Source organism: Grampus griseus (genome assembly GCF_964374135.1).
Source record: "Grampus griseus genome assembly, chromosome: 14".
Classification (NCBI taxonomy): domain Eukaryota; kingdom Metazoa; phylum Chordata; class Mammalia; order Artiodactyla; family Delphinidae; genus Grampus; species Grampus griseus.
Window position 1 is genome coordinate 87,279,384 of NC_139008.1, and position 16,742 is coordinate 87,296,125.

Sequence of the window (16,742 nt, forward strand, 5' to 3'; positions counted from 1 at the left end):
AGCCGGCAGTGGCCCCAGGCAGGGCCCCTGAGGAGCAGCCCCGATGGTTTTCTTGGCCACAGTCTCCGTTTCATAGTCTGTCTCCAAGGACGATGCGGGCTCGTGGAAGGATCTTCCCGAAACACGGGGAGAAGAACCCAGTACAGCGCCGATGGCCTCCGGGCGCCCGGGCCGATGCTGCTGGCCACTTGTGCCAATGAGCGTGGAGCTGTCCAGCTGGAGGCGTTGCCATCTGCTTGCTGGGTCCTCGTCAGGACCTGAGGCCAGGAAATCAGAACAGGACGAGAGAAGGGCCGGGCATCTCCCGCGAGCCAGCCAGCCCTCCGGGTCGCCCCAGCAAGAAGCTTCCTCTCAGGACACCTGCTCCTGGGAAAAGGTGCTGCCCGCGGAGCCGGGGATCTACAGGTCTGGCAAGTCTCACGTATCCACCAAGAACAATGGAATGAAGACATCGTTTAAAATGCTAATAAGCTTCCAAAAATCGGAAGTGAGAATAGCCCTCCTCCTGTCTACCCTTGCGTGCTAGAAGGGGAGGGCACTGCTCCGTGAAGCCTCGCGTCCTGTGTGGAGCAATCGGCCCTGCAGGAGAGTTCAGTCAATAGACAGTTCCTACTGGTCCTGGCTTCATCTTCCAAAGGATCTTCCTATGTCCAAAGTGGGTGCGAAGATTGGGGTCCCCTGACAAAAGGGCCTGTCGCCAGACCTGCAGGACGTCAAGTGGTGTTTCCCTCAGTGCACGTCATCTTTGGGCCTACCTTGTACGTTCTCAGTGTCGGTTTCTTCGCAAAGTGAAAATGCCATTTTGGTATTTCTCGATACGAGTTTCCTGGACCGTCAGCCCTCAACTGGATGCACTGCTCCATTCCGTCTTTGTGAACCAGCCACCCTGGGCCAAACGTCTGGTGAAGGGCTACTTGGTCTCTGCAGAGGGTGACAGCGCACAGACAGGGCCCTTCCTCCATTGTCCCACGAACACTGTTCGTCCTATCCGTGCAGCACGGGAACGTCAGGCGAGAAAACACGTAGTGAAACGGATTTATTGTTATAATTTTGTAATACGTAATAACTGTCAATATTCTTCTATATAAACAGAATCAACCATTCTCAGATTTTTGGGGAGGCCTGGACGGATCTGTGGAGATAAATGTTAAACCCTAGCCCTGAATAGAGATTCTTTGCAAACGGGTGGTAGTTGACATTTGTTTCACACTGAACAATTTTTCACTGTCTGCTGCTCTGGCCTCTCTGGCGAGGACTGCAAAGCAGCTGTGGATGTGTCCTTGAGACCAGGCGTCAGACGTTTGGCCTGTGTGTTCTTTAGGGTGGCCCAGTTAACGGATTGTTTCAGAAAACTGCTTGTTACAGCGAAGAGGGGGCTCAGGGGCACATGAGGTGGATGAAGGGGTCTGGGTTCTCTGGGCAGCGAGGAGCTCTGATGGACTCTCTTCCCTCCTGGGGGTTGGAGCCTGTTGCTGGAAGCAACGGAATGCCCAGAACACAGTGTTCGCTTGACTCAGAGGTCCCTGTGCCTGACCTGCTGCCCTAGGTGCCCAGCAGCTGTGCGCTTCCCAGGAGGGTGAGCTGAGAGGAGGTGGTGATTCCAGTAGCCATGGCGGCTCCTGGCAGAGGGACAGACTGTCCACACGACTTTAATATCCTGGGAATGCCCAGGTGCATAGATGTGGGGCTCCACCACGGCCATGGTGTCTGACTGTGGGGACCACAGAGCATCAGCCCTGCCAGAGCCCGGGCCTGGTGTCCTGGGTGCTTAATCTCCACAATTACCATCCAGTCTGACCCATCGAGGAGGAAGGGGAGGCGCAGGAAGGTGGGCTTGCCTGAGGTTTCAGAGCAGGTAAGTAGAGGACATGGAATTCAAACCTTGACATACAGTGAAACTCACTCACCCTTGTGTGCAGTTGACAGATTCATACCATCTTGTAACCATCAACGCAATCAACATATATAGTTTAATGGCAAGGTTCAAGTGGGAAAGGACTGTCTTTTCAACGAATGGTGTTGGGAAAACTGGATATTTACATGCCAAAGAACAGAATTGATCCTGACCTCACACCATATACAAAAATCAACTCAGAAGGGATCAGAGAGCTAAACAACAAAACTCTCAGAAGAAAATATAGAGCACAGAGTTCACAACTTTGGACTTGGGAATTATTTCTTGGATATAACACCAAAGGCACAGGCAACAAGAAAAAAAAAACCAGACAAGTTGGACTTTATGAAAATGTAAACACATTTTGTGCATCAGACACTAGCATCAGAGTAGAAAGGCAATGGGAGAAAATATTTGCAAATCAAACATCTGATAGCAGATTAATATCTAGAATATATAGAGAACTCCTAAAACTCAATAACAACAAAAAAAACCTGATTCAGAAATAGGCAAAGGACTTGAATAAACATTTTTCTGAAGGAGATGCACCAATGGCCAATAAGCATGTGAAAACACGCTCAGCATCATTAATCATCAGAGAAATGAAAAAGCTACAACGAGGGCTTCCCTGGTGGCGCAGTGGTTGAGAGTCCACCTGCCGATGCAGGGGACGCGGGTTCGTGCCCTGGTCCGGGAAGATCCCACATGCCGCGGAGCGACTGGGCCCGTGAGCCGTGGCCGCTGAGCCTGCGCGTCCAGAGCCTGTGCTCCACAACGGGAGAGGCCACAACAGTGAGAGGCCTGCATACCGCAAAAAGAAAAGAAAAGCTACAACGAGATACCGCCTCATACCCATTAGGATGGCGAGTATTAAAAAAAAAAAAAAAAAAAAAACAACCCAAAAAATCCAGAAAACAAGAAGTTTGGGCAAGGATGTAGAGAAACAGGAACCCTTGTGCACTGTTGGTAGGAATAAAATGATACAGCCACTGTGGCAAACAGTATGGCGGTTCCTCAAAAAATTAATAATAGAATTACCATGTGATCCAGCAATTCCATTTCTGAGTATTTGCCCCCAAAAATTGAAAGTAGGGCCTTGAAGCAATATTGGTTCAGTCATGTTCATAGCAGCATTATTCACAATAGCTGAATCGTGGAAACAACCCAGGCATCCACGCACTGATGAATGGATAAGCAAAATGGGGGGTAGACGTACATACAGCGGAAGATTATTCAGCCTTAAAAAGGAAGGAAATTCTGACATGTGCTACAGCACAGATAAAACTCGAGGATATTATGCTAAGTAAAAAAAGCTAGTCACAGAAAGACAAGTACTGCCCAATTTCATATATAGGAGGTACTGAGGGTAGTCAGATCCATAGGGACAGAAGGTAGAATGGTGCTGGGGTCGGGGACAGAGCGGGTGGGGAGTCAGTGTTAATGCAGACAGTTTCAGTTTTACAAAACGAAAAGTCTGAAGATGGATGGTGGTGATGGCGTCACAGCATTATGAATGTATTTACTACCACTGAACTGTACATTTAAAGATGATTAGGATGGTAAATTTTCTGTTACGTGTTATTTTACCACAATAAAAACAAATTGGAAAAAAAAATCAGTGGTCGCCAGGGGTTACAGAAGAGGGAGGGAAGGAAAAGGCAAAGCACAGAGGATTTTCAGGGTAGGGAAGATGCTCTGTATGATGCTATAATGGACACATGTCACTAAGCATTTGTCTGACCCGTGGATTCAAGACAAAGCATGAACCCTGATGTAAACTCTGGACCCTTGGGGACATGATGTGTCCACGTAGGAGCATGGATTGTAGCAAACACACCGCTCTGGTGGGGATGCGGATGGCGGGATGTGGATGGTGAGGAAGCCTGTGGGGTTGTGTGGGAACGCTATACTTTCTGCTCAGTTTTGGTGTGAACCTAAAATTGCTCTAAAAAAGAAAATCTATTGTTAAACAAAGAAAAAGAAAACAACAACAAAAGCACCTGCCAAACTGTTTTCTCAAGTGGCCGTGTGCCATTTTGTATTTCCAACACCAAAGACTCCACAGCACTTAGTATTGTCAATTTTCTTTTTTTTTTAGCCATTCTAATAGGTGTGTTTTAATTTGCGTTTGCCTTATGAATAATGCCGTCCACCACCCTTTCCTGCATGTCAGGTCACCTGTACACCCTCCTTGTGAGACGTTTGGGCGCGTCCTTGCCAGCTTCCTTGTTGCCACCCCTGTGCCCACAGTCGCTGCACCCCCTGCCTTTCACCTGAGGGAGGCACTGAGGCTCAGGGAGACGGGCTGGGTTCACAGAGCCCACGCTGGGGTGGGCGCTCGGACTGGCCTCCACGATGCCCGTCTACCTGTAGCTTGTTTCCTTACTGTAGACTTTTCATGGAAACTAGTGAAAGTGTATAAAGCTTTGTTTTTTGAGCCCTCCCAGGGCACAGGCTTCCTTGGCTCGGGGACAGGAAATGTGCGTTTGGGGCCCCTCTGAGGTCACTGCCCAGATGGGAAGCACCATCTCCAGGTTCTGGAAGGTTGGCTTCCCTGTGGCCTCTGGGGGAAGCTTTTTAACTTTTCAAGACTTTGGACAAGTAACACCTGCCTGCTGGCCCCTTCTCAGGGAAGCCAGATTGGTTTCCTTACTTTTTTCTTGCCTGGTTTCCCAAGGCCCAGGACGGTATTGCTGCGGGGGTGGTGACCGTGGTCACAGGTCACAGAATTGCTTCACGTTCGCCGTTCCCACCGCTTTGGTCTCTGGAATCCTCTAGTTTCTCAAAAATGATCAAGAACCCCACAGAGCTTTTGTGTTATGTGAGTTTTATCTATGGATATTTACCACATTATACATTTTAAAATAAATATTAACTAATTTAAAAATAACAAACGCATTTTCTTACTAACACAAATAATATTTTTAAATGAAAAACACCTCGATTTTCTGTAACAAAAAAAAAATTAGTGAATCTTTAGATCACAAAAGAATGAATACAGAACTTGTGGTATTCCATCCATCAGAATATTATACAGGAGTTAAAATGGATGGGTTAGAGCTACACGTGTCAACATGAATAAAAAAACAATGTTGCATAAAAGAATACTTTTAACTTCTATACCTTTCATAAAAAGCTTAAAAACAAATTTTACGTACACACACATTGATAGGAAATCAAGCACGCCTGGAGCAGGGAGTCACATGTTACTGTCAGTGTGGGGCTGGGAGGGCACATTGCTCCCGGTGTGTGTACAGAGGTGTAAATGACGGGGAAAACAAAAGCAGTGGGAAGGCAGTGCCTTACATTTATCTAGTCCAGGTTTGTGGAGGGCAGCTGCCTTCACTCTGTTCTGACTGCGCACATCGGACAGGGAATGAGCGGGCAGCCGCGACGCTGCTGTTATAGGTGGGTCTGGGGAGGATGGAGGGCAGTCATGTCATCACTACTGTGGGGGAGGGCTGGGGGACCCCCCCAGGGCCCAGGGGACGACAGGGGGGCAGCCATGTCGTCACCGTTATAGGGGGTCTGGGGGATCCCCAGGGCCCGGGGAGGATGGGGGGCAGTTACTGAGCGGGGTCTGGGGGCGCGGGGCCGGACCACTGCCTAAACCCCGCGTTGTGCGCCGCACGCGCCCCCACGAGACCACCGCTCGTCCGGAGGGCGCTGGGCCCACGCGCCAGCGTCCGGGGCTGCAGTCGGTCACCTTCCCCCCGGGACGCGAACCTGAGAGACCCCGCCCCGCTCCCCGCAGGTGCGCCCGCTCGGCCAGCCCCGCGGTCCGGGGGTCCCGGGTCCAATGCCCACCGCTCGGCCCGCGCCCTACTCGCCGTTCCCGGCGCCGCCGCCAGGGGCCGCCGCCGCGCCCCTATGACACAGCAACAATAGAGGCCGCTCTGGCCCGCACGCTGCCGGCCCGCGCTTCCGCCGGAAGAGAGCCGCCGGCACGGGGGCGGGTCTGGCGGCGCAATGGGCGGCCGCCCTCACCAATCGCCCGCGGGCGCGCCCGTCCCTCACCTGACGGGGCCCAATCGGCGGCGAGAGCGGTAGGCGGGGCGGGGCAAGCGAGGGCTTCCGGCGGGGCCCGGCAGGCGCCGAGGAGGAAGAGCGAGCCCTGACGGCGCCTCTCTGCCGAGTCTCGGCGCGGCCCAGGTGCGGGGTCGTCGGGGGCGGGGACGGTTACGGAGGCGGCCAGGGGCGGGGCCTGCGCCTTCGGCGGCCCCCGGGCGGGCGCCGGGTCGGCGGGGGCTGGAGAGGCTGGGGGCCGGGTCGGGGGCCGAGCGCGGGCCGGGGTTCTCGGGGCCTGCCTCTCGGGCAGCTCGGCCGCCGCCCCGGGCCTGCCGCGGCCGTAGCCGAGGGCGTCGGGCGGTGGGGCCTGCGGGTGGGAGCGGGTCGGCCGGCCGCGGGCCTGCGTTTCCCCAGGTGCTCGTGTTTTGTCTCCGAAGGGAGCGAGCCGGCCGCGCTGCAGTTCACTGGCGGTGTGTCCGATGGAAACTAGGTTTAGGCCCAAGTGTGGTCTCTCATTCAGTGTGGTAGCGGTGTGCCTGCCCAGATCGAGGTTTTAAATCTTTCGGAGCCGCAGGTTAAAGGACAGTTTATTTAAAAAGTACGGAAGGTGGTGGCGGCGAGGGTCTCCCGCTGTGATGGGGTCTAGATGCAGAGGTAAATTTCGTTGTTTGAGAACCACGAGAGGCTGGGGACCTGGCTCCACGGGCTCAGGTACCGTGGGGTCGGTCCACCCCAGGAGGAGTTCGGCAGCAGCTGTGGGGCGGCTGAGGCCTGTCCCCTTGCCCCCAGCAGGGGACAGCCTGGGCTTCAGAGAGAGGCCCTTTCCCTCTGCCCGTTCCCGTTCCCGCGTCGCATCTGGAGGTGCTACGGTAGTGACCGGCTCTGCATGCTGGTCCCTCTTTCAGGATGACGACTTCAGGCGCTCTGTTTCCAAGCCTGGTGCCAGGCTCCCGTGGGTCCTCCAACAAGTATTTGGTGGAGTTTCGGGCCGGAAAAATGTCATTGAAAGGAACTACTGTCACCCCAGATAAACGGAAAGGGCTTGTGTACATTCAGCAGACGGATGACTCCCTCATTCACTTTTGCTGGAAAGACAGGACATCGGGGAACGTGGAAGACGTAAGTGTCTGGGAGCCTGAACCTCATCCTAAGGACTCCCGTCCAGTCGTCAGGACAGCGTGGTTTTTACAGGAGGGCACCATGCTTGGGGCACAGAGCAGCTGTTTCCCCGTTTGGCGTGTGTTGGTGGGATGTGTGGATCCATTAGTTTAGTGCCCTCATCAGCTGTTTTCTTCTGCCTGTGGGGCTTCCTAGCCTCAATGATTATATAGATTTCTCCCATCTGTGTATGTGTGTTTAAAACTGAGGATTAGGTGCCTAGAATTGGAGAAACCATGTAAAAATCCTGATCTTTATCACAGCCCTCCAGAAAGCTTTCTCTAGCAGTCATCTTACTTAGTGTTCTTCGTTCTTCAGACTAAATCGTTTTTCGTAGGTTCGAGAGCAGGTCAGAGTTGACTTTTTAATTCATCTTGGAATGTTGCTCCCAAAACGTCTCCGTTAGAAATCCTTCAGGAGCCGGAAGCCCTCCTTCCCTGTTCAGCACCGGGCCCCTCTCCTGGCCCTCATGACCTTCGTGCGGTGCCTCAGACCCTCGTTTGTCTGCCCTGCAGAGACCCTGCTGGTGACGGGCTTGGCGACTTGTCGGCGTCTGTGTCCCGTGTCCTCTCCCCGCACCCGCACTCACTTAGGCACAGGGTCCAGCCTGTTTTCCTGGAGGTTCTGGGGCTCGGCAGTGCTGTTTTCGTGGAGCTGACTCTGCTCGTGTGCTGCTCTCTAGGACTTGATCATCTTCCCCGACGACTGCGAGTTCAAGCGCGTGCCGCAGTGCCCCAGCGGGAGGGTCTACGTGCTCAAGTTCAAGGCGGGGTCCAAACGCCTCTTCTTCTGGATGCAGGTGTGTAGGTGTCGTACAGTTAGGCTAGAAGCTTCTTCAGCGGATGGTCGAACTCGCCTTCACAGACCAGCCGGTGCTGACCGTGCTGCCGTGGAACCTGAGGATTCCAGTGTATCGCCTTGTTGCGGGGGGCATTGGGGACAGGCTCCGCCGGAGTCCAGACACTTGTAGCTGGGCTTTGGGTGCCCTTTCGAGGATGGAATTCCCTGGCTGACCGACAGGAGTGATTTCCAGGCTGGGTCCTGTCTCTGCCTGTGGTTTGCTCGTCTCCCAGGGGCCCCCCCACCCAGGGTCATGAGCAGCCTGGACCAAAAGCAGGGGTGAGCCTGTGCGGTGTCCCTTGTCCTGCCTCTTCTCCCGTGGTGTGCTCTGTGGGTCTCTGGGTGGCAGTGCACCGGGCCGTCCTCGTACCCACTGGAAGTGGACTTGCTCGTGCAGTGGGTATGCACCTGCGTTTGTAGTTTTGACAGAGGTTGTACTGCTGCCCTCCCCCCAGCACCTTCTAGAACAGGGCAGGAAAGGTTTTCCTCTGTGGGCTGGATGGTCTGTGTTGCACCTGCTGAGGTAGTGTGATAGTGGCCGTGGACGGGAAGTAAATGGATGGGCGCAGCCATGTTCCAGTAAAACTTTATTTGCAAACACAGACGGGGTCGTGGTTTGCCAGTCGCTGGTGTAGAGCTTGTTCCTCCACAGTTTCGCCAAGAAAAGTTGTCAGACTCACACCAGCCACTGCATTTTCTGCTCCTCTCTGCTCTGAGGTTAGGGCTGTGTTTTGTGTGCCTCCCCCGGCCCCCACCCCCTGACCCTGCAGGCCCACTGCACACACGCTCGGTGACTCTTGGGTGCTTTGTCTCACAGTTCTGGGGGTGCCCACAGGGTGGCGCTGCCTGATGCCCCCCTGCCCACACCCAAGCGCTCAGAGTCAGTGCCCAGCTAACCCTGGAGGGCCACGGGCTGGTCAGTGGACAGTGGTGCGGTAGCAGGGTTATTTCACAGCAGTACACGTGTTGAAGGATTTGCGGTTTTAGACGGTCGCGGAAACAACCGCGTCTGGAGGGTCAGGGCGTTGCCCTGTGCTGAGCGCGCCTAGTGCTTTAGTCTCCCCGCCTGTAAAATGGGTGTTCGCACAGCCCCAGCGGGCACATCGAGCTGCTGTCCCCGTGCGCCCCGCCGGGGCCTCTCCTTGCTCTGGCCGCGGACAGGTGGCACCTCTCCAGGCTTCAGGTCCCTTGTCAGGGTGGTTGTTGATGGGTGGCTGCTCAGCTGCGCCTGCTGCCGTGTCCTCCCCGCAGGAGCCCAAGACGGACCAGGATGAGGAGCACTGCCGGAAGGTCAACGAGTATCTGAACAACCCGCCGATGCCTGGAGCTCTGGGGGCGAGCGGAAGCGCAGGCCACGAGCTGTCTGCGCTGGGCGGTAATGGTCCCCTTCCCGGATGTGCGGTGAGGTCAGAGTAGCTTTCTGCCAACGTGGATCTCTGCGGGTGCGGGCCGGTGGCTTTTTGTTTTTTGTTTTTTTTTTTTTTAAATGGTACGCGGGCCTCTCACTGCTGTGGCCTCTCCCGTTGCGGAGCACAGGCTCCGGACGCGCAGGCTCAGCGGCCATGGCTCACGGGCCCAGCCGCTCTGCGGCATGTGGGATCCTCCCGGACCGGGGCACGAACCCGCGTCCCCTGCATCGGCAGGCGGACTCCCAACCACTGCCCCACCAGGGAAGCCCTGGGCCGGTGGTTTTTAATGGAAGTAGAGGTGTCCAGGTTAGAAGCTCCTCTCGGCAGTTCCCCCTCGGTGCTCCCACCTCCACGTGGTGAAGCGGTGTACGAGCCCTACTGCGCTGGCTCGTGTCGGGAGACACTCGCCACACAGTTCGGGGCAGCCGAGGTGGGGGCCGGCCCTGGACCGTGGCAGCGGGCGTGCGCACAGCTGGAGGCCCGGGCCTGAGCGCCTCCTGTCTTGCAGGTGAGGGCGGCCTGCAGAGCCTGCTGGGGAACATGAGCCACAGCCAGCTCATGCAGCTCATCGGCCCCGCCGGCCTCGGAGGACTGGGTGAGGGGCCGCGGGCCCGCGCGAGCTTGCTTTGGAGTTGGACGCCTTGCCGCTTCTCATTGGTTCTGAGCGGCACCTGTGCATGTTCTGGGCCCTGGCCTCCCTGGGGAGGGGGCTGCTTTGCCTTAGGGTTTGACCTGGGAGCTGGGTGGGCAAGGCCTTCCAGGGCCCCCAGGGAGGACCCAGTTCCATACTTCGGGGGAGCATGGCTGGCTGAGGTGCTGGGCCTGGGAACGCGTGCTCGGGGCCCCTGGTCTCCTGGGTTGGCCTGCCTGCTGCCAGCTCCTGTCAGGCTCGTGTTTCTGGGACACTTTGGAAACACTGGTTACTTGTACGGGATTTGAACTCCACGTTACCTTGAACCCAGGTGCATTAGTAGGGTCACGGGACGGAGAGGTGGTCTGATTAGCAGATTCAGCTGCCAGGACACACCTGAGGAGTCGCTGCTCCTGGGCCCCCGCGGGCCTGCTGTGGTCCCCACCTTCCCCTGCTCGGCCACTGGCTTTAGTGCGGGGCCTTTCTGCTCCTGGGCTGGGGGGGGGGGGGGGCGGGCCCTCCAGCAGGACGTGATGTGTGAGCTGTGTCTCCTTGCTCCTGGTAGGTGGCCTGGGGGCGCTGACGGGGCCAGGCCTGGCCAGCCTACTGGGGAGTGGAGGGCCTCCAGCGAGCAGCTCTTCCCCCAGGTGAGCCTCACGCCGCACATCTGGCGTGGCCGTGTCCCCTCCTCCACGGGGGCCAGATGTAGGAGGTGCCGAAGGACAAAATAGGTATCTGGGGAGGGTCCGTCCCTTTTCGTGGTTCAGGCTCTCCTGGGGCCCTGGCAGCACGAGGACTGGGGCAGGACCGACGTGTTGTGGCGCCTTGGTGGGCGCGTAGCCGCTGCAGCGCTGGCCTCACTCTTCCCAGCTCCCGGAGCCCGTCGGCAGCGGTCACCCCGTCCTCCACCGCCCCTTCCACGCGCACCACCCCAGCCCCCTCCGCTCCAGCAGCTGCCTCGGTGAGCAGCCCGAGCCCCGCGCCCAGTCCAGGCAATGGAGCCAGCACGGCCGCCAGCCCGACCCAGCCCATCCAGCTGAGCGACCTTCAGAGCATTCTAGCCACTATGAACGTGCCGGCTGGGCCAGGAGGCAGCCAGCAAGGTAACATGTGCTCGTCGGCCCCAGGCTGGGGGGTGAAGGTGCCTGCTGCCCCCTGCCGGCCCGCCCACTGATGGCCACCTGCTTGTGCCCCAGTGGACCTGGCCAGCGTGCTGACGCCCGAGATCATGGCCCCCATCCTTGCCAACGCGGATGTCCAGGAGCGCCTGCTGCCCTACCTGCCGTCTGGGGAGTCGCTGCCGCAGACCGCGGAGGAGATCCAGAACACGCTGACCTCGCCCCAGTTCCAGCAGGTAGGCGCGTGGCCCGGGTGCCCCGCTGTGTGCTCGCAGTGGGGGGCACTGCCCACGGCAGCACAGCCCCCGCAGTGCTGAGCACCCCTGCCCCTGTGGCTCCCCCAGTTCTCTGCATGGACTCAGGCGCCTGGCTCTTCCCTGCAGGCCCTGGGCATGTTCAGCGCGGCCTTGGCCTCGGGGCAGCTGGGGCCCCTCATGTGCCAGTTCGGGCTGCCTGCAGAGGCCGTGGAGGCCGCCAACAAGGGCGGTAAGTACTTGTCCCTCGCCTCAGTCGAGGCAGAGGTGGTTTTCTCCTTGCATTTGAAAGCAAAGGCCTCCCCGGTTGGTTTGTGGAGCTCGGGGCTGGCTTGTCCCCATGGCCCTGGCCGCCATCTGATTTCCACCTCCCAGCCCCCTGGTCAGCAGGGCCAAGCCAGGGCCTAGAAAGGTCACCTCGTGCTTTTAAATTGGTTTTAGATGTGGAAGCATTTGCCAAAGCCATGCAGAGCAGTGCCAGCCCCGAGCAGCAGGAGGGCGGCGGGCAGGACAGGAAGGACGAGGAGGAGGACATGAGCTTGGACTGAGTCGCCTGCTGTCAGAGGGCTGGCCGCCCGGCCGTGCGGCCTCAGCGGGGGCGTGTGAGCGCGCCCCTCCCACCTCTGTCCCAACTTGCTCATCAATAAAAGTCTTCTCTTTTATCTGCCAACTCTGGTTTGCGTGCCCGGGGTGGGTCGTGACGGCCCCGTCCGTCCCCCCGTCATCGGGAGAAGCCCCTCCAGGTCCCGCTTCTGACTGACTCTGAGGGACCGGCGTGCTGGGGGAGGGGCTCCGCACGTGAGCGCTCTGCTCGCCTCGGACCTCCAGACCCGCTGGACTGCTTTTCTTTTTCTCCATTTAAAGTTGACACTCGGTTACACAGAAGTGACTTTAATTTTTGTGTCAAGAAGCAGGGATGAATGACTTACAGAGCTCCCATTAAAAATTGGTGGAAGGGAAATTTCATAATTAAACAACTGAAAGATAAAAAATATAAAACCCCCATTTTGCAGTGTTTTACCCTTTCCCTTAGAAAGTCAGACATAACTTAAACCATTCCCAGAAATAGGACTCATCACCCGGAGAATCTGCAGTCTGTCTACATGAACAAACATACACAAACCATCTAAAAAATCGGCCGAGGGCGTGTTGTCAGCAGGTTGTGTGGAGGGGCTGGGGGTTCCAGGGTGGGGGAGGATCCTGCCCGATGGGGCGGCCTGCCTCGGGGCTCTGGGCCTGGGGGCTCTGAAAACCCTCTCCTGGCTGCTGGAGCTGGTGGCTGGGGTCCCAGAGGGGCAGCTGTGCTACGTGGCTGGGCAGCCGCTGGCCCCCACTGCCCCCTGCACGCCCGCAGCACGAGGCCAGGAGACCAGGGCCTGGTTCACCACCAGATTCCGCATGCAGCCGCGGTAGGTTGGAGGCTGCGTCCAGGGTTCTGGGGGTGGGGGAGGGAGGGAGACGGGTTGGAGCAGAGGTCGGCATCCCACCAGGCTTCGGTCTCCCCGCCGGGGTGGAAAGCAGGGTGACCCCAGTGCCTGGTCCCCAGGGACAGCCTTCCTCCCTCCCCCTGCCCCCAGGCCGAGGCCACACTCACCAGGCAGGCCCCCGAGGTACAGCGGCACTGGGGCGTCAGCCGGGGCGGCCGGCGCGGGGCCCAGGGTGTGGTTGCTCTGCAGGTCCACCTCCAGCCGGAGCCTGTTCCCGCCTTTGGTCACTGCCGGGCACAGGTGTTCCTTGTGGCCGGGCTGGGGCGCCCCTCACCAGCCAGCCACAGGATCGGGGCCCTTTGCCCCTTTGCTCCGGCTTTTGAGTCCTTGCCCGACCCCCGCCCCAGGGGTCTACAGCTGCCCCCAGCGGGGGTGGGGTCAGGAGGGCCCAGCTCACCTGCTAGGTGGTGCCACTGCCCATCACACAGTGCCTCGGGGAGCGTCACCAGTGTGGAGAACTCGCCTGAACCGTCATCTGCCCGCAGCAGGACCTGGGGCAGCAGCGGGTCAGGAGGGCCCTACCAACCCAGATCTCGCCCTGAGGCTGCGGCCCAACCCGCTTACCTGCCTCCCCAGCACCCGCAGCTCCAGGTAGGGGGGTGCTGGGCCCCGACCCAAGTGGAAGACGAGGCCGGTGGCTGTCTGGGGCCGCACCTCCAGCTCCAGGCCCAGGTCAGGCAGTGTGGCCCCCAGGGTGTCTGCAGGGAGGGGCCGTGAGAAGAGGAAGGCCTCGGCCCCAGGCCCCCCCGCCCTGTTCTGGGCGTCACTCCCACCCCAGCCCAGGCACGTAGGGGACTGGGGGACGCCAGCAGGGGACAGACCTAGAGTGATGGCTGCCCCGCTGCCTGCAAAGAACAGGCCCTTCTCCAGGGGACCGGAGAAGCAGGGTGTGGCCCCCACCACCCTGGTGGGAGCTCCCAGGAGTTGCCCGTCCAACCTCAGTCTCTTCACACAACCACTGAACCCGGAGCGGCTGATGGCCACCTGCATGGGCACAAAGGGGTGAGCTGGGTCAGGTGCCTGGGGTGCCGAGGAGGGCGGAGAGCGTCCAGCGGGGCAGGGGTGGGAGGCTGGGGCGAGGCGGCTCTCACCGGGAGCTGTGGGCTGTGGCCGCCAGCAGGGAGGCCCCCCACAAAGAGAGTGTGTGGCCGGGGGCCTTCCTCCCCCTGGTGCCGCCGGCCCGGCCCCTCCCGGCTCTGGGCCCAGACCCCGTCCGTCACCAGCTGGATCCGAGTCTTCTCCCAATGCACGGACACCTGGGAGTGGGAAGGCACGTCAGGATGGGAGCCCGCAGGGCCAGTGCCCCACCCCGCCCCGCCCCTGCGTCCCCTCTCCCCAGCCCCTCACTGTATGCCACCGGCCAGTCCGTGAACGCTGGCGGCTCTGGACTCGGAGCTGGGGCCCAGGGCCTTCCGTCTGAGCAACAAAGCGTCCGTGGCTCAGGAAGAGGGCTAGGGAAGGGCTGCTGGCCGTCAGGGGGGCAGCGAAGAGCAAGAGCCCTCGGGGGGCGTGCGGGCGGATGAGCATGGAGAGCTGCGACCTGGAAGCCAGGCGGGCGCGTCAGCCGAGGCTGCCCCTACCCTGGCAGCCCCCTCTCCCCACCGCCGGCCCTGGCCTTACCAGTCACTGGTGGGGGGCGGGACGTGTGCAAACTCCAGGTGACTGGACAGGGGACCCCCAAACTGGTAGGCATCTCGTATGGCCCTGCGGGGCCAGGGTGGCGAGCAGGAAGCGTCCTGGGCGGGCTGCCGGCTGCGGCGGGAGGCCTGGGGGGTCGGATGGGGATGAGGGAATGCAGGAATGCGTGGAGGCCACCTTCTGCCTACCCCAGCCCCTTGTCCCCACCTTCGTGGCCCGCAGTCCTCGCGGGCTCTGATCTGGCGCCTGGGTGCGAGGGGCCGGGACGCAGCCTGAGCTCACGTTGATACCCTCCAGGTTCTGCTGCAGGTCAAACACGCGCTGCGGCCCCAGGAGCCTGCGGAGGGCAGGGGGTACGTGCGGGTCGGTGCTGGGCCGGGCCGGTGGGTCGTCACCAGCCCTCCCGGGGCCCGCTCAGCTCACCGCAGCGCGAAAACGTTGCTTATGCAGCCAGTGAAGTTATGGAGGGCGTCAGACTTGGGCAAGCCCCCCAGGAAGAGCTGACTCGACCCCTCAGGCTGGGGCTGGGGTGGCGGCCCCCGGTGGGGCCTCATCTCCTGAAGCTGGTCGTCCACATAGAGCCGGACCCTGGCGAGGAGAGCAGCGTTTCCCCCGCCCTGCCCCCGACCCCGGCTCTACTGTGCCCCCTCCCTGGAGAGGCCAGGTAAGCCGGACTCACCCCGTGGCGTTGCTGTAGAAAGTGACATAATGGGGGGCCCCGTCGGCAAAGCCTCGTCGCGTTTTCACCTCGGTCCTTGCAAGCCGGAGGGTCACGTGGCCCTGCTGCAGGGACACCTCGCATGGCCCGGTCTGGGGACAGTGGCTAGGTCAGCGGGCCAGGCCGGGGGCCCAGACTCCCTCCCTTGGGCCACCAGCCCCGCCCTGCTGCCCCAGAGGTGGCGGGGCGGACGCACCGGGGACTCTCGGTGGAAGAGCAGAGCGCTGTCCTGGCTGCTGCGGAAGCCGAAGCCGGAGTAGACGTTGCCCGTGAGGGGCACGGCGTTGCTGGGGAGCGCCAGGCGCAGATAGCCGTGGCCGTGGAAAGTCATGGCCCGTCCCACCTGCGGGCAGGGTGACCGTAAGGGCCCGCGGCGGCCGGAGAGGGCGCGCAACTGGGGGAGGGAGGGGGCTCACCAGCAGGTCAGCAGTGCAGCCGGAGCTGATGCCCGTCGTGTTCAGCCTCTTGAGATCCACGTACTTGCCCAGAGCTTTGATGCCCTTGATGCAGCCGCGCACCGAGCCTCCGGAGGGGAAGAGCCGCCGCAGGCTGCGGGGAGGGTCCGCGGGACGAGCGTCAGGGGTGGCCTCTCCCAGGCCCTGCCCACCACGCCCGCCCCACCCCAGGGCCAGTGCTCACCTCGGGGGCAGCTGGCTGGGTGGCACGCCCCCCAGGTAGTAGGCGTCGGCCAGCTCCAGCGTGCTGTCCTGCTCCACGCTGAATACCGTGGTCCTCTCCACGCGCACCAGCACGCGCTTCCGGCTGCCCCCCAGCAAGAACACCTGGATCTGGGAAGCGCCAGCACGGGGTGGCACCTTCAGGGCGAGAGCTGCGACCCCCCTGCCCCTCCCCACGCCGGCCCTCCCCGAGCCCAGCCCTACCGCCTTGCTGGTCGTGGTCAGAGGCGGCGGGCGCTGCAGCGGGTCGGCCTCCTTCAGGCCTGCGCCGAAGTCGTAGAGGAACACGAGGCTGCCTTCCCGCACGGCCAGGCACAGGAACTGGTCCTAGGGGGGAGGGGAGGGTCAGCGTGGGCCGGGCGGGCTGGCGGGCCGGGCCGTGGGGACGGCGGACGTGCCTGGTGCCGCAGGAAGAAGAGGATCCCGCTGTAGGACACGAGCCGCAGCTCCTGCTCGAAGCGTTTGGTGTTGCTTAGCTGGCTCTCCACGCTAATGCGGGCGAAGCCGGAGCCGTCCAGGTAGGAACCATCCGTGAGCCACGGGTCCCCGGTCGACTTGGAGCTGCGGGTCAGAGGGGGCAGGGTCAGCCGAGGGCGGGCCGAGCCGCGGTGAGGTGGGGGTCAGGCCGCACGTACCGCGCACAAGGCTTATCCACGGCTGTGTCCAGCTGGAAGGTCTTCTCGAAGTTGTAGAGACTGACCACCTCTTCGTTCAGCGTGTCCAGCTCGATGCAGCCCCGGTAGCCGGGAAAGCGCAGGGGTTCGGGAGGCTGTGGGCACAGCACATGGTCAGGGAGCCTCCCCGCCCAGGACCGACCCAAGGGGAGGAACTCGGGCTACAGCACGACGGACCGAAGCCAGACCCTGAGCAGGACTTCCTGGGACAGGGGTGCAGGGCGGGGTGGCCGCGC

The 16,742-nt window shown here is 60.3% G+C and overlaps 2 protein-coding genes across 3 annotated transcripts in view; one reads left to right on the top strand and one right to left on the bottom strand.

The window, feature by feature from the left end:
- Positions 1-5,163: 5,163 nt before the first annotated feature.
- ADRM1 (ADRM1 26S proteasome ubiquitin receptor) lies at positions 5,164-11,974 on the top strand. 2 transcript variants are annotated; one of them, XM_082670508.1, is made up of 10 exons: positions 5,164-5,302; positions 6,808-7,021; positions 7,743-7,859; positions 9,152-9,275; positions 9,818-9,904; positions 10,506-10,587; positions 10,811-11,043; positions 11,137-11,294; positions 11,442-11,544; positions 11,754-11,974. In XM_082670508.1, the coding sequence occupies exons 1-10, from the start codon at positions 5,271-5,273 to the stop codon at positions 11,858-11,860; spliced, it is 1,257 nt and encodes a 418-aa protein (XP_082526634.1). In that variant the 5' UTR covers positions 5,164-5,270; the 3' UTR covers positions 11,861-11,974. The 2 variants fall into 2 exon arrangements, with proteins under 2 accessions (XP_082526634.1, XP_082526635.1); XM_082670509.1 differs by lacking the exon at positions 5,164-5,302 and adding an exon at positions 5,928-6,046.
- A 129-nt stretch (positions 11,975-12,103) lies between these two features.
- Positions 12,104-16,742, bottom strand: part of LAMA5 (laminin subunit alpha 5) — a gene marked incomplete at its 5' end in the record, with an annotated part of 52,435 nt that continues 47,796 nt past the window's right edge. The window contains 17 exons of the mRNA XM_082670510.1: positions 12,104-12,747; positions 12,907-13,026; positions 13,197-13,290; positions 13,364-13,497; positions 13,621-13,783; positions 13,891-14,055; positions 14,147-14,339; positions 14,420-14,565; positions 14,645-14,774; positions 14,861-15,025; positions 15,117-15,247; positions 15,352-15,498; positions 15,572-15,704; positions 15,795-15,943; positions 16,037-16,159; positions 16,231-16,393; positions 16,468-16,601. Coding sequence (XP_082526636.1) covers positions 12,617-12,747; positions 12,907-13,026; positions 13,197-13,290; positions 13,364-13,497; positions 13,621-13,783; positions 13,891-14,055; positions 14,147-14,339; positions 14,420-14,565; positions 14,645-14,774; positions 14,861-15,025; positions 15,117-15,247; positions 15,352-15,498; positions 15,572-15,704; positions 15,795-15,943; positions 16,037-16,159; positions 16,231-16,393; positions 16,468-16,601 — 2,421 coding nt within the window. The 3' untranslated portion in view covers positions 12,104-12,616. The remainder of the gene's footprint in view (positions 12,748-12,906; positions 13,027-13,196; positions 13,291-13,363; positions 13,498-13,620; positions 13,784-13,890; positions 14,056-14,146; positions 14,340-14,419; positions 14,566-14,644; positions 14,775-14,860; positions 15,026-15,116; positions 15,248-15,351; positions 15,499-15,571; positions 15,705-15,794; positions 15,944-16,036; positions 16,160-16,230; positions 16,394-16,467; positions 16,602-16,742) is intronic.